Source organism: Hypanus sabinus, chromosome 1, assembly GCF_030144855.1.
Source record: "Hypanus sabinus isolate sHypSab1 chromosome 1, sHypSab1.hap1, whole genome shotgun sequence".
NCBI classification, from domain to species: domain Eukaryota; kingdom Metazoa; phylum Chordata; class Chondrichthyes; order Myliobatiformes; family Dasyatidae; genus Hypanus; species Hypanus sabinus.
In genome coordinates, this window is record NC_082706.1 from 41,187,746 (window position 1) to 41,212,442 (window position 24,697).

General features: G+C 48.2%; 2 protein-coding genes across 3 annotated transcripts in view; one reads left to right on the forward strand and one right to left on the reverse strand.

The window, feature by feature from the left end:
• Positions 1 to 24,697, forward strand: part of cicb (capicua transcriptional repressor b) — a 138,683-nt gene that overhangs the window by 4,089 nt on the left and 109,897 nt on the right. The gene's annotated exons all lie outside the window — the stretch shown is intronic.
• LOC132398247 (proline-rich protein 2-like) lies at positions 85 to 23,572 on the reverse strand. The gene is made up of 2 exons (XM_059977425.1): positions 22,867 to 23,572; positions 85 to 140 (listed from the first exon to the last, which is right to left on the reverse strand). The coding sequence occupies exons 1-2, from the start codon at positions 23,570 to 23,572 to the stop codon at positions 85 to 87; spliced, it is 762 nt and encodes a 253-aa protein (XP_059833408.1).

Below are 24,697 nucleotides of genomic sequence, written 5' to 3' on the forward strand. Positions count from 1 at the left end.
GTGAAACTCCCTCCGCGCTGTCCAATTGTACACTCCTGGGATCAGACTCAGAGGGAGGCTCCCTCCACACTATCCCAACTCCGCTCAGTCTTGGTCCATATCCTTCTGCACCTTCCCCAGCCGTGGTCTTGCGAGGGTATCTGAGAGACACATGACATCAGTGGGCTGATTGACAGTTGCTACCAGCATTGCAGAGGGGTTAGTGACACGGGGGTAGTCATGGGAAGGAAGACTCTGACACAGCCACTGAGCAGAGTGGCCTGAACCTGTTTGCCCGGCCTTGTCAACGGGCCAGGGATTGAAACTGCAGCGGGCCAGGCAAACCCTTGGGCTGGGGGGAGGGCAGTGGGCAGTGCTACTCCAGATTCCAGAGCTTGCAGATACCAAACTGCTGGAGGAACTCAGCAGGTCTAGCAGTATCCCTGGGGGAGTTGGTGTGTGGATGTTTTTGGGTGGAATGTCTTCACCTGCTGGTGGAGCGGGGAAGAGGTGGATCCCTCACTTGGGTGAGTAGATGGTGGTAGGTAAGGGAAGGGGTAGTGATGTCAGAGGCTGGGAGGTGTCAGGTGGACATGTCACCCTGTGTCCTGACGAAGGGTCTCGGCCCGAAACGTCGACAGTACTTCTCCTATAGATACTGCCTGGCCTGCTGTGTTCCACCAGCATTTTGTGTGTTGTTGTTTGAATTTCCAGCATCTGCAGATTTCCTCGTGTTTGACCTACCATTCCCACTAGCTCTTGCCCCACCCCTTCTATTTTTATACTGGCTGTGTCCCCCTCCTTGTTTTCAGTCCAGATTGAAGGGCCTCGACCCAGAACGTCCACTGTTTTCTCTCCACAGATGCCGGCTGACTCACTGTTCCTCCTGCAGTTTGTGTGATTTACAATCTCCTCTGTTTACCCCTGGATGTCCCTGCATAGTTGGACATCTTTGCACACTTGGGACAACCTTACATTACTGTGCACCATTGCACGACTTGGTACACTTGTATAACCAGGCATTATTGCATGACTGGGTATCCTTGCACCCCGAAACATTCTTCCATGGCTGATCCTCCCGAGCACGGGCTTTGAATAACCATAGTGTGTCCGACATCCTAGCAGGCAGGTCTCTGCCACCCCTGGGCACTGGAAGGGTATGCTGATGCCAAAGAGCGCCCGGGGTGGTTGGAAGCTTTCTCATGGGATGAGTGGTTGTGTAGCAGCGAAGCCACAAGTGTGTATGTGTGGGTGGGGGTTGGTGCAGTGTAGAACAATGAAAGGACACAGGTGGAGGTAGCAGTGAGAGCAGAGCCCAGAATGAGGCAGTGCTGGGCAGAAGAATGTCCATCAGACAGCTGTCCTTGTCCAGGAGACAGAGCGCTGGGACAGGATGTCCACAAGCACCTACATCGGGATGCGGTGAACCTGACTACGGCCAGTGAATGATTACGATACACACCAGGTCCTTGAATCCTTCCACAGCTCCACACTCACGCACAGCGATCAGACATGGACCAACCACACTCACGCATGGACCTGTATGAACATACATACCCAGTCACGCGTGGATCTGCAAGCACCCACCCAGTCACATTGGAACTGTATATATACACACACACACACACACACATACACAGAGTCACATGTGGATCTGTACGTAAACACACCACTCGCATGTGGATCTGTACACACACACACAGAGTCACATGTGGATCTGTACGTAAACACACCACTCACATGTGGATCTGTATACACACAGTCACGTGTAGATCTGTACGCAGACACACACCCAGTTTCACGTGAATCTGTACATAAACACACCAGTCACACGTGGATGTGTACGTAAACACACCACTCACATGTGGATCTGTATACACACACACATACAGAGAGTCACACGTAGATCTGTACGCAGATCTGTACACCCAGTTACATGTGGATCTGTACATAAACACACCAGTCACACGTGGATCAACCACATACAGAGAAGGTACATATGGACAATCCCACCCCCCCAGCCACAGACATCTAATCCTGCTGTAGGTATCCTCATACCCCCAACTCCCAGGTACAAGCCATCTGACCTTCCCACCCCCAGACTCACATTTGACCTGCCTCCTGCAGTCACAGGCATAAGACCCTCTCCCACCCCAGGCGCCAACATCTGATCCTCCGGCACCCGGAGACAGACGTCTGACTCACTGGTTCCCAGGCTCAGACACAGATGTTTGACTATTCCAGTTCAGATCCACGTGGCTAACCCTCCCACACCCAGACAAATGTCTGACTTTCCCTGCCCCAGACACCTGACACACCCAAAACACAGACATCCAACTTCCCGCCCCAGACTCAGACCATATCACCAAACCATTGCCAGAGATAAACATCTGATCCTGTTGCCCACAAACCTAAGACTGTCTGATCCTCCCATCCCCAGACATATATCTGAAACTCCCACACCCAGAGAAACGTCTGCCCTTCCATCCTCCAGACACAGGCCGTCTAACTTTCAGATACAGACACTGACCCTGCTGCCCCCAGACTCAGATGTCTGACCCTCTCAACCCTTCACAGAAGTCATGCTTGGATCACAGCACCAGTGGGGATGGGTCTGTCACAGTCTAATACTGGGGTACAGTACCAGTGGGGACAGGTCTGTCACTGTATAACACTGGGGTACAGTACCAGTGGGGACAGGTCTGTCACAGTCTAATACTGGGGTACGGTACCAGTGGGGACAGGTCTGTCACTGTATAACACTGGGGTACAGTACCAGTGGGGACAGGTCTGTCACTGTATAAGACTGGGATACAGTACCAGTGGGGGCAGGTCTGTCACTGTATAAGACTGGGGTACAGTACCAGTGGGGACAGGTCTGTCACAGTCTAATACTGGGATACAGTACCAGTGGGGGCAGGTCTGTCACTGTATAACACTGGGGTACAGTACCAGTGGGGACAGGTCTGTCACAGTCTAATACTGGGGTACAGTACCAGTGGGGACAGGTCTGTCACAGTCTAATACTGGGGTACAGTACCAGTGGGGGCAGGTCTGTCACTGTATAACACTGGGGTACAGTACCAGTGGGGACAGGTCTGTCACAGTCTAATACTGGGATACAGTACCAGTGGGGACAGGTCTGTCACTGTATAAGACTGGGATACAGTACCAGTGGGGGCAGGTCTGTCACTGTATAAGACTGGGGTACAGTACCAGTGGGGACAGGTCTGTCACAGTCTAATACTGGGATACAGTACCAGTGGGGGCAGGTCTGTCACTGTATAACACTGGGGTACAGTACCAGTGGGGACAGGTCTGTCACAGTCTAATACTGGGATACAGTACCAGTGGGGGCAGGTCTGTCACTGTATAACACTGGGGTACAGTACCAGTGGGGACAGGTCTGTCACAGTCTAATACTGGGGTACAGTACCAGTGGGGACAGGTCTGTCACAGTCTAATACTGGGGTACAGTACCAGTGGGGGCACGTCTGTCACTGTATAACACTGGGATACAGTACTAGTGGGGACAGGTCTGTCACTGTATAACACTGAGGTACGGTACCGATGGGGAGGGGTCTGTCACTGTATAATACTGGGATACAGTACCAGTGGGGGCAGGTCTGTCACTGTATAAGACTGGGGTACAGTACCAGTGGGGACAGGTCTGTCACTGTATAACACTGGGGTACAGTACCAGTGGGGACAGGTCTGTCACTGTATAAGACTGGGATACAGTACCAGTGGGGGCAGGTCTGTCACTGTATAAGACTGGGATACAGTACCAGTGGGGACAGGTCTGTCACAGTCTAATACTGGGATACAGTACCAGTGGGGGCAGGTCTGTCACTGTATAACACTGGGGTACAGTACCAGTGGGGACAGGTCTGTCACAGTCTAATACTGGGATACAGTACCAGTGGGGACAGGTCTGTCACTGTATAAGACTGGGATACAGTACCATTGGGGCAGGTCTGTCACTGTATAGGACTGGGGTACAGTACCAGTGGGGACAGGTCTGTCACAGTCTAATACTGGGATACAGTACCAGTGGGGGCAGGTCTGTCACTGTATAACACTGGGGTACAGTACCAGTGGGGACAGGTCTGTCACTGTATAACACTGGGATACAGTACCAGTGGGGGCAGGTCTGTCACTGTATAAGACTGGGGTACAGTACCAGTGGGGACAGGTCTGTCACAGTCTAATACTGGGGTACAGTACCAGTGGGGACAGGTCTGTCACAGTCTAATACTGGGGTACAGTACCAGTGGGGGCAGGTCTGTCACTGTATAACACTGGGGTACAGTACCAGTGGGGACAGGTCTGTCACAGTCTAATACTGGGATACAGTACCAGTGGGGGCAGGTCTGTCACTGTATAACACTGGGATACAGTACCAGTGGGGACAGGTCTGTCACTGTATAACACTGAGGTACGGTACCGATGGGGAGGGGTCTGTCGCTGTATAATACTGGGATACAGTACCAGTGGGGGCAGGTCTGTCACTGTATAAGACTGGGGTACAGTACCAGTGGGGACAGGTCTGTCACTGTATAACACTGGGGTACAGTACCAGTGGGGACAGGTCTGTCACTGTATAAGACTGGGATACAGTACCAGTGGGGGCAGGTCTGTCACTGTATAAGACTGGGGTACAGTACCAGTGGGGACAGGTCTGTCACAGTCTAATACTGGGATACAGTACCAGTGGGGGCAGGTCTGTCACTGTATAACACTGGGGTACAGTACCAGTGGGGACAGGTCTGTCACAGTCTAATACTGGGGTACAGTACCAGTGGGGACAGGTCTGTCACAGTCTAATACTGGGGTACAGTACCAGTGGGGGCAGGTCTGTCACTGTATAACACTGGGGTACAGTACCAGTGGGGACAGGTCTGTCACAGTCTAATACTGGGATACAGTACCAGTGGGGACAGGTCTGTCACTGTATAAGACTGGGATACAGTACCAGTGGGGGCAGGTCTGTCACTGTATAAGACTGGGGTACAGTACCAGTGGGGACAGGTCTGTCACTGTATAAGACTGGGATACAGTACCAGTGGGGGCAGGTCTGTCACTGTATAAGACTGGGGTACAGTACCAGTGGGGACAGGTCTGTCACTGTATAAGACTGGGATACAGTACCAGTGGGGGCAGGTCTGTCACGGTATAAGACTGGGGTACAGTACCAGTGGGGACAGGTCTGTCACAGTCTAATACTGGGATACAGTACCAGTGGGGGCAGGTCTGTCACTGTATAACACTGGGGTACAGTACCAGTGGGGACAGGTCTGTCACAGTCTAATACTGGGATACAGTACCAGTGGGGGCAGGTCTGTCACTGTATAAGACTGGGGTACAGTACCAGTGGGGACAGGTCTGTCACAGTCTAATACTGGGGTACAGTACCAGTGGGGACAGGTCTGTCACAGTCTAATACTGGGGTACAGTACCAGTGGGGGCACGTCTGTCACTGTATAACACTGGGATACAGTACTAGTGGGGACAGGTCTGTCACTGTATAACACTGAGGTACGGTACCGATGGGGAGGGGTCTGTCACTGTATAATACTGGGATACAGTACCAGTGGGGGCAGGTCTGTCACTGTATAAGACTGGGGTACAGTACCAGTGGGGACAGGTCTGTCACTGTATAACACTGGGGTACAGTACCAGTGGGGACAGGTCTGTCACTGTATAAGACTGGGATACAGTACCAGTGGGGGCAGGTCTGTCACTGTATAAGACTGGGGTACAGTACCAGTGGGGACAGGTCTGTCACAGTCTAATACTGGGATACAGTACCAGTGGGGGCAGGTCTGTCACTGTATAACACTGGGGTACAGTACCAGTGGGGACAGGTCTGTCACAGTCTAATACTGGGATACAGTACCAGTGGGGGCAGGTCTGTCACTGTATAAGACTGGGGTACAGTACCAGTGGGGACAGGTCTGTCACAGTCTAATACTGGGGTACAGTACCAGTGGGGACAGGTCTGTCACAGTCTAATACTGGGGTACAGTACCAGTGGGGGCAGGTCTGTCACTGTATAACACTGGGATACAGTACCAGTGGGGACAGGTCTGTCACTGTATAACACTGAGGTACGGTACTGATGGGGAGGGGTCTGTCACTGTATAATACTGGGATACAGTACCAGTGGGGGCAGGTCTGTCACTGTATAAGACTGGGGTACAGTACCAGTGGGGACAGGTCTGTCGCTGTATAACACTGGGGTACAGTACCAGTGGGGACAGGTCTGTCACTGTATAAGACTGGGATACAGTACCAGTGGGGGCAGGTCTGTCACTGTATAAGACTGGGGTACAGTACCAGTGGGGACAGGTCTGTCACAGTCTAATACTGGGATACAGTACCAGTGGGGGCAGGTCTGTCACTGTATAACACTGGGGTACAGTACCAGTGGGGACAGGTCTGTCACAGTCTAATACTGGGGTACAGTACCAGTGGGGACAGGTCTGTCACAGTCTAATACTGGGGTACAGTACCAGTGGGGGCAGGTCTGTCACTGTATAACACTGGGGTACAGTACCAGTGGGGACAGGTCTGTCACAGTCTAATACTGGGATACAGTACCAGTGGGGACAGGTCTGTCACTGTATAAGACTGGGATACAGTACCATTGGGGCAGGTCTGTCACTGTATAGGACTGGGGTACAGTACCAGTGGGGACAGGTCTGTCACAGTCTAATACTGGGATACAGTACCAGTGGGGGCAGGTCTGTCACTGTATAACACTGGGGTACAGTACCAGTGGGGACAGGTCTGTCACAGTCTAATACTGGGATACAGTACCAGTGGGGGCAGGTCTGTCACTGTATAACACTGGGGTACAGTACCAGTGGGGACAGGTCTGTCACAGTCTAATACTGGGGTACAGTACCAGTGGGGACAGGTCTGTCACAGTCTAATACTGGGGTACAGTACCAGTGGGGGCAGGTCTGTCACTGTATAACACTGGGGTACAGTACCAGTGGGGACAGGTCTGTCACAGTCTAATTCTGGGATACAGTACCAGTGGGGACAGGTCTGTCACTGTATAAGACTGGGATACAGTACCATTGGGGCAGGTCTGTCACTGTATAGGACTGGGGTACAGTACCAGTGGGGACAGGTCTGTCACAGTCTAATACTGGGGTACAGTACCAGTGGGGACAGGTCTGTCACAGTCTAATACTGGGGTACAGTACCAGTGGGGGCAGGTCTGTCACTGTATAACACTGGGGTACAGTACCAGTGGGGACAGGTCTGTCACAGTCTAATACTGGGATACAGTACCAGTGGGGGCAGGTCTGTCACTGTATAACACTGGGATACAGTACCAGTGGGGACAGGTCTGTCACTGTATAACACTGAGGTACGGTACCGATGGGGAGGGGTCTGTCACTGTATAATACTGGGGTACAGTACCAGTGGGGGCAGGTCTGTCACAGTCTAATACTGGGGTACAGTACCAGTGGGGGCAGGTCTGTCACAGTCTAATACTGGGGTACAGTACCAGTGGGGGCAGGTCTGTCACTGTATAACACTGGGATACAGTACCAGTGGGGACAGGTCTGTCACTGTATAACACTGAGGTACGGTACTGATGGGGAGGGGTCTGTCACTGTATAATACTGGGATACAGTACCAGTGGGGGCAGGTCTGTCACTGTATAAGACTGGGGTACAGTACCAGTGGGGACAGGTCTGTCACTGTATAACACTGGGGTACAGTACCAGTGGGGACAGGTCTGTCACTGTATAAGACTGGGATACAGTACCAGTGGGGGCAGGTCTGTCACTGTATAAGACTGGGGTACAGTACCAGTGGGGACAGGTCTGTCACAGTCTAATACTGGGATACAGTACCAGTGGGGGCAGGTCTGTCACTGTATAACACTGGGGTACAGTACCAGTGGGGACAGGTCTGTCACAGTCTAATACTGGGGTACAGTACCAGTGGGGACAGGTCTGTCACAGTCTAATACTGGGGTACAGTACCAGTGGGGGCAGGTCTGTCACTGTATAACACTGGGGTACAGTACCAGTGGGGACAGGTCTGTCACAGTCTAATTCTGGGATACAGTACCAGTGGGGACAGGTCTGTCACTGTATAAGACTGGGATACAGTACCATTGGGGCAGGTCTGTCACTGTATAGGACTGGGGTACAGTACCAGTGGGGACAGGTCTGTCACAGTCTAATACTGGGGTACAGTACCAGTGGGGACAGGTCTGTCACAGTCTAATACTGGGGTACAGTACCAGTGGGGGCAGGTCTGTCACTGTATAACACTGGGGTACAGTACCAGTGGGGACAGGTCTGTCACAGTCTAATACTGGGATACAGTACCAGTGGGGGCAGGTCTGTCACTGTATAACACTGGGATACAGTACCAGTGGGGACAGGTCTGTCACTGTATAACACTGAGGTACGGTACCGATGGGGAGGGGTCTGTCACTGTATAATACTGGGGTACAGTACCAGTGGGGGCAGGTCTGTCACTGTATAACATTGGGGTACGGTACCGGTGGGGAGCGGTCTGTCACAGTCTAATACTGGGGTACAGTACCAGTGGGGGCAGGTCTGTCACAGTCTAATACTGGGGTACAGTACCAGTGGGGGCAGGTCTGTCACAGTCTAATACTGGGGTACAGTACCAGTGGGGGCAGGTCTGTTACTGTATAACACTGGGGTACAGTACCAGTGGGGACAGGTCTGTCACAGTCTAATACTGGGATACAGTACCAGTGGGGGCAGGTCTGTCACTGTATAAGACTGGGGTACAGTACCAGTGGGGACAGGTCTGTCACAGTCTAATACTGGGGTACAGTACCAGTGGGGACATGTCTGTCACAGTCTAATATTGGGGTACAGTACCAGTGGGGGCAGGTCTGTTACAGTATAACACTGGGGTACAGTACCAGTGGGGACAGGTCTGTCACAGTCTAATACTGGGATACAGTACCAGTGGGGGCAGGTCTGTCACTGTATAACACTGGGATACAGTACCAGTGGGGACAGGTCTGTCACTGTATAACATTGGGGTACGGTACCGGTGGGGAGGGTCTGTCACTGTATAACACTGAGTTACAGTACTGGTTGGATGGGTCTGTCACTGTAACACAGGAGAATGGTACTGGTGGGGATGGGTCTGTCACTGTAAAACACAGTAATGGTACCGGTGGGGATGGGTCTGTCACTGTAAAACACAGGAATGGTACCGGTGGGGATGGGTCTGTCACTGTATAGCACCAGGGTACAGTACTGGTGTGGATGGGTCTGTCATTGTATAACACAGGGGTATAATACCAGGGTGCAGACCAGTGTGGATGGATCTGTCACTTTATAACATTGGTTTTCACTTGTTTCAGTCACTATGAAGCATTGGTGTTCAGTACTGTGAGCATCAGTCTGTGGCCCTACAACCCTGGATTCCGTATTCATTGGCACTGGCTTCTCATCATATGATAACTGTATAGCCTTGTAGTGGATTCACTTACTGAACCACCCTGACCTACACCGCTGAGCTAGGAGCTTGTTGCCATCCTGAAGTTAATGGTGTTTCTGGTTGCCCAGGGGACAATTCTGTCTTGGCATCTGTAGGCGGTTATACAAATTTACAGGCGTGATGGAGGATATTCAGGTAACAGTTGGGAACTGCAGTGCAGAGGAGGTGATGATTTCATGATTTTGATTCTGTGTGTGATTACTTTATCAAGGAGTTCAGGGACGTTGTATATGATGCTCACTGTACTCTATACCGTCAAGACTGTCAAGCAGCATTAATTGGATAACTCATTCACTACATTATGTCATTTCAGCCTCGGATATTTCTCTGTCTTGCAGGATGCTGTTTTAAAGTCAGCTATCTCGATAGCAGGACTTCACTCCTCTGGGCAGTGTTGTTGGCATGCCCTCTAGCTATGTCCTCTGTCCCTTTCCATTTGACATCTGGGTCCTTTGTCATCAGGGTGCAATCAAATTTCCTGTTTGTGTGAAGCTCATTATACACTGTATTAATAAGTATAATCAGTGGCCACTTTATTAGGTTCTGGAGGTAGTTCAGTGTTCTCTGTAAGTTTTCCCTGGGTGCTCCAGTTTCCTTCCACAGTAACAAAGATCATAAGACATTGGAGCAGAACTAGTCCATCGAGTCTGCTCTGCCATTTCCATCATGGCTGATCCCAGATCCCACTCACCTGCCTTCTTGCCATATCCTTTGAAGCCCCAGCTGATCAGGAAACTATTAACTTCCACCTTAAATATACACATGGACTTGGCCTCCACCACAGTCTGTAGCAGAGCATTCCATAGATTCACTGCACTCTGGCAAAAAAAAAATTCCTCCCTTACCTCCATTCTAAAACGTCACCCCTCAATTTGAGGCTGTGCCCCCACCTATAGGAAACGTCCTTTCCACATCCACCCTATCTAATCCTTTCAACATTTGGTAAGCTTCAATGAGATCCCCCTCACATTCTTCTAAATTCCAGTGAGTACAGGCCCCCCCAAAGCTGCCAAACTCTCCTCATATGTTAACCCCTGCATTCCCGGAATCATCCTTGTGAACCTCTTCTGGACTCTCCAATGACAGCACATCATTTCTGAGTTATAGGGTCCAAAACAGTTGACAATACTCCAAGAGTGGCCTAACTAGTGTCTTATAAAGAATCAGCATTATCTTTTTTTAAATATTCTATTGCCCTTGAAATAAATGCCAATATTGCATTTGTCTTCTTTACTACAGACTCAACCTGTAAATTAACCTCCTGCATGAGTACTCCTAAATCCATCTGAACCTCTGATGTTTGAACCTTTTCACCATTTACAGTTGAAGTCAGAAGTTTACATACACCTTAGCCAAATACATTTAAATTCAGTTTTTCACAATTCCTGACATTTAATCCTAGAAAACATTCCCTGTCTTAGGTCAGTTAGGATCACAACTTTATTTTAAGAATGTGAAATGTCAGAATAATAGTAGAGAGAATGATTTATTTCAGCTTTTATTTCTTTCATAACATTCCTAGTGGGTTAGAAGTTTACATACACTTTGTTAGTATTTGGTAGTATTGCCTTTAAATTATTTAACTTGGGTCAAATGTTTTGGGTAGCTTTCCACAAGCTTCTCACAATAAGTTGGTGGAATTTTGTTCCATTCCACTAGACAGAACTGGTGTAATTGAGTCAGGTTTCTAGGCCTCCTTGATTGCACACACTTTTTTAGCTCTGCCCACAAATTTTCTATCAGGTTGAGGTCAGGGCTTTGTGATGGCCACCCCAATACCTTGACTTTGTTGTCCTTAAGCAATTTTGCCACAACTTTGGAGGTATGCTTGGGGTCATTGTCCATTTGGAAGACCCATTTGCGACCGAGCTTTAACTTCCTGGCTGATGTCTTGAGATGTTGCTTCAATATATCCACATAATTTTCCTTCCTCATGATGCCATCTATTTTGTGAAGTGCACCAGTTCCTCCTGCAGTGAAGCACACCCACAATATGATGCTGCCACCCCCATGCTTCACAGTTGGGATGGTGTTCTTCGGCTTGCAAGCCTCACTCTTTTTCCTCCAAACATAACGATGGTCATTATGGCCAAACAGTTTAATTTTTGTTTCATCAGACCAGAGGACATTTCTCCAAAAAGTAAGATCTTTTGTTGCCCCCTGTGCACTTGCAAACTATAATCTGGCTTTTTAATGGCAGTTTTGGAGCAGTGGCTTCTTCCTTGCTGAGCAGCCTTTCGGGTTATGTCGATATAGGACTTATTTTACTGTGGATATAGATACTTGTCTACTTGTTTCCTCCAGCATCTTCACAAGGTCCTTTGCTGTTGTTCTGGGATTGGTTTGCACTTTTTGCGCCAAAGTACGTTCATCTCTAGGATACAGAATGCGTCTCCTTCCTGAGCGGTATGATGGCTGTGTAGTCCCATGGTGTTTATACTTGTGTACTCTTGTTTTAAGGAACAACAGAACTTAACTAAAAAAGCAATATGGGGAGAAAAAATGAGGTACGAGCGCAAGCTAGCCAGGAATATAAGGGAGGATAGCAAAAGCTTTTTTAGGTATGTGAAGAAAAAGAAGATAGTTAACAACAATGTTGGGCCCTTGAAGAATGAATTGGGTGAAATTGTTATGGGAGACAGAGAAATGGCAGAAGAATTTAATACGTACTTTAGATCTGTCTTCACTAGGGAAGACACAAGCAATCTCCCAGATGTATGGATGGGCCAAGGACATAGGATAACAGAGGAAATGAAACAGATTGACATTAGGAAGGAAACGGTGATGAGTAGACTGATGAGACTGAAGGCTGACAAATCCCCAGGTCCAGATGGTCTGCATCCTAGGGTACTAAAGGAGGTGGCCCTGGAAATTGTGGATGCATTGGTAATCATTTTCCAATGTTCCTTAGATTCAGGATCAGTTCCTGAGGATTGGAGAATGGCTAATGTTATCCCACTTTTTAAGAAACGAGGGAGGGAGAAAACAGAGAACTATCGTCCTGTCAGCCCAACATTAGTAGTGGGGAAGATGCTAGAGTCCATTATTAAGGATGAAATAGTGGCATATCTAGATAGCAGTGATAGGATTGGGCCAAGCCAGCATGGATTTACCAAGGGCAAATGATGCTTGACTAATCTATTGGAGTTTTTTGAGGATGTAACCAGGAAGTTAGACAAGGGAGATCCAGTGGATGTAGTGTACCTCGATTTTCAGAAGGCATTTGATAAGGTCCCACATAGGAGATTGGTGGGTAAAATCAGAGCTCATGGCATTTGGGGGAAGATATTGACATGGATAGAAAACTGGTTGGCAGATAGAAAGCAAAGGGTAGCGGTGAATGGGTGTTTCTCGGAATGGCAGGTGCTGACTAGTGGGGTGCCACAGGGCTCAGTATTGGGACCACAGCTGTTTACGATTTACATCAACGATTTAGATGAAGGCATTGAGAATAACATCAGCAAGTTTGCTGATGATACTAAGCTGGGTGGCAGTGTGACATGTGATGAGGATGTTAGGAGAATTCAGGGTGACTTGGATAGGCTGAGTGAGTGGGCAGATACTTGGCAGATGACGTTTAATGTGAATAAGTGTGAGGTTATCCACTTTGGGGGTAAGAACAGGAAGGCAGATTATTATCTGAACGGTGTAGAGTTAGGTAAGGGAGAAATACAAAGAGATCTGCGAGTCCTTGTTCATCAGTCACTGAAGGTGAATGAGCAAGTGCAGCAGGCAGTGAAGAAGGCTAATGGAATGTTGGCCTTTATTACAAAAGGAATTGAGTACAAGAGCAAGGAAATCCTTTTGCATTTGTACAGGGCCCTGGTGAGACCACACCTGGAGTATTGTGTACGGTTTTGGTCTCCAGGGTTAAGGAAGGACATCCTGTCTATAGAGGAAGTGCAGCGTAGATTCACGAGGTTAATCCCTGGGATGTCCGGACTGTTTTACGCAGAAAGGTTAGAGAGACTGGGCTTGTACACGCTGGAATTAAGGAGATTAAGAGGGGATCTGATTGCAACATATAAGATTATTAAGGGATTGGACAAGATAGAGGCAGGAAATATGTTCCAGATGCTGGGAGAGTCCAGTACCAGAGGGCATGGTTTGAGAATAAGGGGTAGGTCATTTAGGACAGAGTTAAGGAAAAACTTCTTCTCCCAGAGAGTTTTGGGGGTCTGGAATGCGCTGCCTCAGAAGGCAGTGGAGGCCAATTCTCCGGATGCTTTCATGAAGGAGCTAGATAGGTATCTTATGGATAGGGGAATCAAGGGATATGGGGACAAGGCAGGAACCGGGTATTGATAGTAGATGATCAGCCATGATCTCAGAATGGCGGTGCAGGCTCGAAGGGCCGAATGGTCTACTTCTGCACCTATTGACTATTGTCAGATGAATGTGGTATGTTCAGGCTTTTGGAAATTGCTGCCAAGGATGAACCAGACTTCTGGAGGTCCACAATTTTTTTTTCTGAGGTCTTGGCTGATTTCTTTTGATTTTGTTTGTAAACTTCTGACCCACTAGAATTGTGATATAGTCGATTAAAAGTGAAATAATCTGTCTACAAACAATTGCTGGAAAAATTACTTGTGTCATGCAGAAAGTAGATGTCCTCAACATCTTGCCAAAACTATAGTTTGCTAATATGAATTCGTTAAACAATGTTTTAATGACTTCAACCTAAGTGTATGTAAACTTCTGACTTCAACTGTAGATAACAGTCCACACTATTGTTCCTTTTACCAAAATACAGTATCATACATTTCCCAAAACTGTATTCCATCTGCCAATTTTTTGCCCATTCTTCCAATTTGTCGAACTCCTGCTATAATTGCATTGCTTCCTCAGGACTACCTACCCCTCCACCTACCATCATATCATCCACAAACTTTGCCACAAAGCCATCAATTCCATGATCCAAATCATTAACAAGCAATGTGAAAAGCAACAGTCCCAATACTGACCCCTGAGGAACACCACTAGCCTCTGGCAGCCAATCAGAAAGGGCCCCATTTATTCCCACTCACTGCCTCCTGTCTGTCAGTCATTTCTATATGCATCCTGTAACGCCATCGGATTTCATCTTATTAAGCAGACTCATGTGTGCCTTCATAAAATCCTAGTAAGTGACATCCATTGCCTCTCCTTTGTCTACCCTGCTTATTACTTCCTCACAGATTTTTTAAGCAAGATTTCCCTTTACAGAAACCATGCTGACTTTTGCCTTGTTTTATCATTAGTCTCAAATACCCAGAAACCTCATCCTTAGTAATAGACTCCAACACTTTCCCAACCACTGAGGTTGGGCTAACTGGCTTTTGCCTTCCTACTCAGATGTACTGGTTAGTAGGCTAATAGGTCATTGTAAGCTGTCCTGTGATTAGACTAGTGTTAAAAGACAATAGACAGTAGGTGCAGGAGTAGGCCATTCAACCCTTTGAGCCAGCACCGCCATTCAATGTGATCATGGCTGATCATCCACAATTAGTACCCCGTTCCTGCCTTCTGCCCACTCTGCTATCTTTAAGAGCTCTATCTAACTCTTTCTTGAAAGCATCCAGAGAATTGGCCTCCACTGCCTTCTGAGGCAGAGCATTCCATAGATCCACAACTCTCTGGGTGAAAAAGTTTTTCCTGAACTCCATTCTAAATGGCCTACCCTTTATTCCTAAACTGTGGCCTCTGGTTCTGGACTCCCCCAACATTGGGAACATGTTTCTTGCCTCTAGCGTGTCCAATCCCTTAATAATCTTATATGTTTCAATCAGATCACCTCTCATTCTTCGAAGTAGGTGGGTTGCTGGGTCTCATTGGATTGGAAGTTGTTGTACCACACTCTATCTGTGAATAGATAAATAGCCACAAGGACTGAGTATCTCACGGTAAATAGCACACTCCCTGTGACACTCCACATCTTCTTCACCATTGATAGAGCTGTGGCTACATGGTTCTAACCTGTCAAGGTCAATTTTGACCTGCTGTGTGTGTGAAATTGGCACATTCTCTCTATGACCCTGTGGATCTCCCCTGGATTCTCCCGTATTTACTCTCCCTAATCCCAACAATGTCGGCTGCTGGTGTTTTAACCACGGTGTTAGTGGTGCTGATGCAAGTCACCTCCCACCACCCCTCCTGCACCAAGCACGTAGGTGAGAGGTGGAATGAGGGAGAATGCAAAGGGATCAGTGTAAATTGGTGGTTGATTGTTGTATGTCAGGAATAAGACTGGACACACCTTACTTGAAGATGAAGTTAGTCCATGCACTCCACATCCACCACATTACCTTTCCTCATCGACAATTTAGCAGTGTGATGGGACAGTCCCCACTTCCCTGGGTGGGGTTAGTCAAGGTGCCCAACATCTGCCATACTACCTCTCTCCTATCTACAGTTCAGGAGTGTGATGGAACACTCCTCATTTGCCTGGGAGTACTCCACATCTGAAACATCTACAGGTCGGAGGTGTGACAGGATACTTCTCACTTGCCTGGGTGGAATTAGTCGGTGCACTCCACATCCATCACATTACCTTTCAGTCACAACTTAGGAGTGTTAAGGGACAGGTAAGGGACACTCCCATCTTGCCTGAGTCAGTGTGGCTCCAGTGACTCTTAAGAAGCTTAACACTGTCCGGGATAGAGTAGTCCACCCATCTCTTTCAAGCACACCCTCCCTACACCACCAGCCCATAATGGCTGCAGTGTGCTCTGTCTACAGAACGCACCATGGTTACTTGCCTGGGCTACTCCAACAGCCCCACCTGAAACCCTCATCCACCTCCTGCAAGATGAGGACAGCAGAGGGCAGGGGAATAACACCACCTCAGGTTCAGTTGACCTCTGACTTGGAAATCAGTCTGCTATTCCTTCACTGTCGCTTGGTCTGAACCCTGGAACTCCCTCCACCCCCCCCCCCCCCATCCCCTGACTTTACCACTTGGACCATGGCAGTTCAAGGGTGTGGCTCACCCCCACCTTCTCAAGAGTCCATTGAAAGACACATGAATAAAATTAGAAATGAAAACAGCTGATTGCAGGTTTTTTGTGACCATGTTGAGATTAGATAATGAAGGACGTGTTCACCCTCTTCAACCTTGGATATTGGTTTATTATTGTCACATGTACTGAGATACAGTGTTTTGTTTGCGAGCCTTCCAGTTAGATCTTTCCATCAGGGTAGTTAAAAGAAAAACAGAATGCAGAATAAAGTACGGAAAAAGTGTGGGGTGGGAAGACAAATAAACCAGAATGAGGTAGGTCGGGCAATCCAGGGTTCATCTTCATCGAACAAAAGGTCCAATCAGGAGTCTGATAACAGTGGGATAGAATCTGTCCTTGATCTGGTGATAGTTGCTCTTAGACTTTCTTATCTTCTGCCCAGTGGGGGTGGGGTGGGGTGAGAAAATATCTGGGTGGAGTCTTTGATTATATTGGCCACTTTCCCGAGACAGTGAGAAGTGTAGAGAGAATCGCAGGAGTGGAGACTGGTTTCCGTAATGTGCTAAGCTGTGTCCACATCTCTGCGGTTTCTCGCAGTCTCAAGCAGAGCAGTTGCTGTACCAGACTGTAATGCATCCAGGTAGGAGCACGCATCTGAAAGCACTGGTGACAGTCAACTGGAACGTGCTGAATTCCCTTCTCTGCAACTGGAATCAAAGGGAGCAACTCGAACCCAAAGCATAGAGGTGTTAGCTCAATCTCAGCAGCAGGGTCCCAAAGGAGCTGGTGTACATCGATCAAGGCCATTACATCGATCGCTCTTAGACAATCAAGCTCCTTGGCATCCAGTACAGGAGTAATCTGAGAACTGACCTGCGGTGGGAAAGTGCAGGGGACTTGTGACTCCCAGTAAACAGCTTATCACTGTTGTATTTGTAAGTCAATTCGAGGTTGCTTGTGCACGAGTACAGTGAGGTTTTGATATTGAAATTGGTTTATTACTGTCATATTTACTGGGATACAGTGCAAAGCGTGTCTTGCATGCTGTTTATCAAGATCAAGATTGTTTAATGCCATTTCCAGTGCACAAGGGTAAAGGACAGAAATGCAGCACAGAAATGAAACCGCTGTAGCGGAGCGATTAGTGTGACGCTGTTACAGCCTGGGTTCTGGAGTTCAGAGTTCAATTCCGGCATCTCTGTATGTCCTCACCATAGAATGCGTGGATTCTTTTTGGGTTCCTCCCACTGTCCCAAAGACGTACCGGTAAATTGTCCCGTGATTAGGTTAGGGTTAAATTGGGGGTTGCTGGGCAGTGTGGCTCTAAGGGTCACAGGGGCGTGTTCCACACTGTATCTCTTAAAAAAAGCACAATAAGGTACAGAATGCAATAATAAAAAAATATATAAATACACAAGGTAGTTCATGGAATAGATTAATTGTATGCCCATGAAGTGACACTAGACACAGGAGTGTATGTACACAGGGTGTCACTGACAGGAAATAACAAAAGTAGTTGTGGTTGGGGTTTGGAGGGATGGGTTAGTGAGCGGAGGTGTTGATCAGCCTTACTACTTGGGGAAAGTAACTGTTTTTGAGTCTGGTGGCACTGAGGTGCCTGCTTTCTGGTGGGAATGAGACAAACAGTCCATGAGCAGGGTGGGTGGGATCGTTCATGATGTCACTGGCCCTTTTCTGGTACCTTTCCATTTATATGTCCTTGATGGTGAGTAAGCTAGTGACAATGATGTGTTGGGCGGCGCTGACTATCTTTTATAGTCAACAGATCAGTTTATTACACAGTGCATTAAGCTAGAATACCAAAAAAGTGCAGTGCAGTGCATAACAAGGTATTAGAGGTCCATTCAAGAGTCTGATAACAGTGGGATGGAAGCTGACACTCAGACCGGTGGTACGAGCTTTCAGCCTTTTGTATCTTCTCAGTGGGAGAGGGGAGATGGGAGTGTTTGGTATGGGTGGGGTCCTTGATGAAGCTGGCTGCTTTACTGAGGTAGCGAGAAGTGTAGACAAGGGTCCACGGAAGAGTGGCTGCTTTCAGTAACGTGCTGTACTGTGTCCACAGCTCTACGCAGTTTCTTGCAGTCGTAGGCAGAGCAATTTTTTTACCAAGCCGTGGTGAATCCAGATAGGATGTTTTCTGTGAAACGCATGCATGCAGAAGCATTACAGGCATGGAGGTACAGAAAATGCATCGAATATAAATTAGACATAAATTATACAAAATAGAGAAGAAAAAGACTGTGCAAAACAAAAAGAAAATCACAATCACAACTCAACAGTAAAGCACTGGAACAAGAAGACTGTTGTGCCAAATTAATGAAGCTCATGACATGTAATCCCTTCTGTCTACTCAATGTCTATCTTCCTCCATTTCCTGCACATCCACATGCCTACCTAAGAGCTTCTTAAAAACCTCTATTGTATCTCCACCACCACCCCTTGCAACGCATTCCAGGCACTCCGTGTAAAAAGAAAACTTGCCTCACACATCCCGTTTGAGCTTCTCTCTCTTAATTTAAATGTACGCCCTCTAGTATTAGACATTCCGACCCTTGGTAAAAGACACTGGTTGTCTCCTCTATCTGTGCCTCTCATATTCTTTTAAACCACTATCAGGTTTCCCCTCAGCCTCTGCTGCTCCTGAGAAACAACCCAGGTTTGTTCAGCTTCTCTTTCATACCCTCTAACCCAGGCAGCATCTTGGAGAACCTCTTCTGCCACCTTCCCGAAGCCTCCACTACCGTCCCGTAATGAGGTGACCAGAATTGAAGGCAATACTCCTGATTCAGCCTGACCACAGTTTTTCGAAGCTGCAGCCTAACTTCCTGACGCTTGAACTTAGTGACTCAATGCTTAGACTCCTAAAGGCAGTGGGTGTCGTAACGGGTGCTAAGCGCTGTCAGTAGTGGGGAGGGATGTGCCTAAGCTAGTGTGAGTGGTCAGTGGTGTGTACCATTGCTGTTGTACAAGAACCTCATGGTTGAAGGGAAATAACTGTTCCTGAACCTACTGGTATGAGACTTCAAGCTTCTGTACATCCTACCTGAGTTAGTGAAAAGATGGTATGGCCTAGATGGTGGGGATCTTTGATATTGGGCATTGCTTTCTTGAACCAGTACCTCCTATAGATACTACCGATGGGTTGAGGGATGTGACTGTGATGGGCTGAATCCACTGCTCTCTGCAGTTTTTTACATTCCTGTGTAATCGAAATGCTGTACCAGTCCAGATTCAACCAGGCAGGACATCTGTAGAAGTCAGTTAGAGTGTCTGGTGACAAGACAAACCTCCTTAACTTCCTGAAAAAGTAAAAGCACTGGTGTGGCTTCCTTATGATTGTATTTAGGTGCTGAGTCATCTGCTATGTTAATGCCCAGGAATTTAATGTTGCTGACTCTCTCCACTGCTGATTATCCCCAATGTACACTGGCACCCGTTCTCCCTCCATCTCCTTTCTGAAATCAGAATCAAAATCTGGTTTATTATTGCTGACAGAGCTGGCATGAAATTTGTTGTTTTGCAGTAGCAGTACATCGGAAATACATAAAATTACTATGAATTACAAACATAAATCTTTAATGCAAAATAAAAGGAATGGTGAGGTAGTGTTCACAGAAAGTTCAGAAATCTGATGGTGGAGGGAAAGAAGCTGTTCCTGAATCATTGAGTGTGGGTCTTCTGACTCCTGTACCTCCTCCCTGCTGGTAGTAACCAGACGTCAGTATGTCCCAGGTAGTGAGGGTCCTTAATGACAGATTTTGACTTCTCGAGGAACTGTCTCTTGGAAGTATCCTGTGGAGGGTTGTGCCTGTGATGGAGTTGGCTAAATTCGCAACTCTCTGCAATCTCTTGTGCTGCTGTGCATTGGAGCCTTCATACCAGGTGGTGATGCAACTGGCCAGGACACTCTATGGAAACGGAGAGTCGTGGGTGTCGTAACGGGTGCTGAGTGCTGTCAGTGGTGGGGAGAGATGTGCCTACGACTCTCCACAGCTTTTTGTCTCCTTTCTGCATCCTCTTTCCTTGGATTTGCACAGGAACAGGCCCTTTGGCCCACCGTGTTTGTGCTGTGCAGGATGCCAGTTCTGTCTGCATATGGTGCAAAGCATTCCATTATTTGCATGCTCATGTCTCTATCTAGCTGACTCTTAAATGCCTCTGTTGTATCCATGTCTGTCACTACCCTTGGCAGGCTATGCCAGGCACCTATATTGTTCTGTGTTCACTTACCGAGTGAGCTGCCAGAGGAACTGCTAGAGCTACAGTCTTGTTGAAAGATGTTTGGACAGGTGCACGGATAGGTAGGAGATATGAGACAAACACAGGCAAAATGTTGCTATTGAGGGTGGCCATCATGTTTTGCTGAAAGGCCAATTTCTGTGCTGTATGATTCCCTGACTTTGGAAGGATGAGGGGGGAATTCAAAAGGATGAGGCGTTATTCTCATTGAAGCTAACTGAACACTGAAAGGCCTGGATAGTGATCACTTTGCACTACAATGAACTTCAATTTTTAAAAAAAAATATTGGTAATTTTATGTTTAATTAATGTCTTTTTATGTCATGTAATGTTGATTATCTGATTAATAGGCCATAAAAAAGATACAGCACATTACAGGCCTCTTGGCCCAGAATGTTGTGCCGACCATGTAACCTACTCTAGAAGCTGCCTAGAATTACCCTACCGCATAGCCCTCTATTTTTCTAAGGGCCGGGTACCCATCTAAGAGTCCCTTAGAAGACCCTATTGTATTTGCCTCTACCATCTTCACTGGCAGTCATTCCACGCACCCACCACTCTCTGTGTGAAAAACATCCCCCTTGTACCTTAAAACTATGTCTCGTCATGTTAGCCATTTCAGTCCTGGGAATCATGTTAGCCATTTCAGTCCTGGGAAAAAGGCTCGGGCTATCCACACGATCAATGCCTCTCATCACCGCTATTAGGTCACCTCTCGTCCTCCGTCGCTCCAAGGAGGAAAGGCCATAGAAAAGGCAAAATGTTGTGTATGTGCCTGCAATGCTGTAGCATTTAAGTTTTTCATTGTATCTCTGTGCACATGGATTTGTGCGTCTGAAAATTGTCGACTTTGATCTTGAGATTTGACATGGACAGGATGTTGCCATCAGTATAAGAGTCTAGAACTAAGGGCATAGCCTCAGAATAGAAGAGATGAGGGCATTACACAGGATCTGGCTGGGGTTGACTGGGTGACTTTCTTTAAAGATAAAGGAACACTTGGTAAGTGGGAGGTGTCTTAAAGAATCATATCAAGAGTCAAGGGGCAGCATGTTCCTATTAGGGTGAAAGGTATCCATTACAAATTTGGGGGATCCTGGCTGACGACAGATATGGAGGCTCTGGTAAGGAAGAAGTAGGAGGTATACATTATCAAGTCAAGTCAAGTCACTTTTTATTGTCATTTCGACCATAACTGCTGGTACAGTACACAGTAAAAACGAGGCAACATTTTTACGGACCATGGTGCAACATGAAACAATACAAAAACTACACTGAACTACGTAAAACAACACAAAAAAAACTACTCTAGACTACAGACCTACCCAGGACTGCATAAAGTGCACAAAACAGGCAGGCGTTACGATAAATTATAAGACAATAGGCACAGTAGAGGGCAGTTAAGTTGGTGTCAGTCCAGACTCTGGGTATTGAGGAGTCTGATTGCTTGGACTGTTACATAGTCTGGTCGTGAGACCCCAAATGCTTAGGTGCTTTCTCCCAGATGGCAGGAGGCAGAAGAGTTTGTATGAGGGGTGCGTGGGGTCCTTCATAATGCTGTTTGCTTTGCAGATGCAGCGTGTAGTGTACATGTCTGTAATGGAGGGAAGAGAGACCCCAATGATCTGCTCAGCTGACCTCACTATCCACTGCAGGGTCTTGCAATCCGAAATGGTGCAATTTCCAAGCTAGGCAGTGATGCAGCTGCTCAGGATGCTCTCAATGCAACCCCTGTAGAATGTGATGAGGATGGGGGGTGGGAGAGGGACTTTCCTCAGCCTTCGCAGAAAGTAGAGACGCTGCTGGTCTTTCTTTGCTACGGAGCTGGTGTTAAGGGACCGGGTGAGATTCTCCACCAGGTGAACACCAAGAAATTTGGTGCTCTTTACGATCTCTACTGAGGAGCCGTTGATGTTCAGTGGGGAGTGGTCGCTCCATGCCCTCCTGAAGTCAACAACCATCTCTTTTGTTTTGTTCACTTTCAGAGACAGGTTGTTGACTCTGCACCAGTCCGTTAGCCGCTGCACCTCCTCTCTGTAAGCTGACTTGTCCTTCTTGCTGATGAGACCCACCACGGTTGTGTCATCGGCGAACTTGATGATATGGTTCGAGCTGTGTGTTGCAGCACATTTGTGGGTCAGCAGAGTGAACAGCAGTGGACTGAGCTCACAGCCCTGGGGGGGCCCTGTGGTGTGGGTGGTTGGGCATTGGGCTGCCGGGCGGTGTGGGTCGTTGGGCTGCCGGGCGGTGTGGGTCGTTGGGCTGCCGGGCGGTGTGGGTCGTTGGGCTGCCGGGCGGTGTGGGTCGTTGGGCTGCCGGGCGGTGTGGGTCGTTGGGCTGCCGGGCGGTGTGGGTCGTTGGGCTGCCGGGCGGTGTGGGTCGTTGGGCTGCTGGGTGCTGTGGGTCGTTGGGCTGCCGGGTGCTGTGGGTCGTTGGGCTGCCGGGTGCTGTGGGTCGTTGGGCTGCCGGGTGCTGTGGGTCGTTGGGCTGCCGGGTGCTGTGGGTCGTTGGGCTGCCGGGTGCTGTGGGTCGTTGGGCTGCTGGGTGCTGTGGGTCGTTGGGCTGCCGGGCGGTGTGGGTCGTTGGGCCGCCGGGTGCTGTGGGTCGTTGGGCCGCCGGGTGCTGTGGGTCGTTGGGCCGCCGGGTGGTGTGGGTTGTTGGGCTGCCGGGTGGTGTGGGTTGTTGGGCCGCCGGGTGCTGTGGGTCGTTGGGCCGCCGGGTGCTGTGGGTGCTGTGGGTCGTTGGGCTACACCCGGTGCTGTGGGTCGTTGGTCGTTGGGCTGCCGGATGGTGTGGGTCATTGGGCTGCCTGATGGTGTGGGTCGTTGGGCTGCCTGGTGCTGTGGGTCGCTGGGCTGCTCGGTGGTGTGGCTCATTGGGCTAGTGAACCTGTTCTGTGCTGCCACTGTAAATAAAGATGAAGAGAGGTGGGTGGATATTGATGATTTAGATGCCAGTGAGGCCTTTGACAAGGTTTGGCAGGATGATCTGGAAAATTAAATTGCATGGGATTTAGGGGGAGCTAGTGAGTTGGATTTAGAATTGGCTCCATTATCGTCATCAGAGGATGATGGTGAAGGTCAGTTCCCTGACTAGAGGCCTGTGACCCAAGAGTCAGTAGTAGGATCCCTGTTATTTATTATTCAGGTGAATAATTTGGATATGAATGTACATGGCATGATTAGAAAGTTTGCTGTGGATACTGAATGAGGGGATTATGTGATAGTGAGGGGCTCACATTGATAGTGAATAAGGGGAACATGTTGGTAGTGAATGAGGGACACATGTTGATAGTGAATGAGGAGATCACATTGATAGTGAATGAGGGGTTCACGTTGATAATGAGCGGATCACACTGATAGGGAATGGGGGGGATCACATTGATAGTGAATGAGGGGCTTAAGTAGTGAGTCAGCAGCTCATGTTGATAGTAAATGAGGGGATCACATTGATAGTGAATGAGGGGATCACGTTGATAGGGAATGAGGGGATCATGTTGATGGGGAATAAGCGGCTCATATTGATAATGGATGAGGAGCTCACATTAATAGCGAATAAGGGGAACATGGTAGTGAATGAGGAGATCAGATTGATAGGGAATGAGGGGATCAAGTAGTGAGTCAGCAGCTCATGTTGGTAGTAAATGAGGGGATCACATTGATAGTGAATGAGGAGCTCACGTTGATAGTGAATGAGGAGCTCACATTGATAGTGAATGAGGAGCTCACATTGATAGTGAATGAGGGGATCTCATTGATAGGGAATGAGGGGATCACATTATAGTGAATGAGGAGCTCAATTTATAGTGAATCAGCGGCTCATGTTGACAGTGAATGAGGAGATCATGTTGATCGTGAATGAGGGGATCACATTGATCGTGAATGAAGGGGACACGTTGATCATGAATGAGGAGATCACATTGATAGTGAACAAGAGGATCGAGTTGATAGTGAATGAGGGGATCATGTTGATAGTGAATGAGGGGATCACTTTGATAGTGA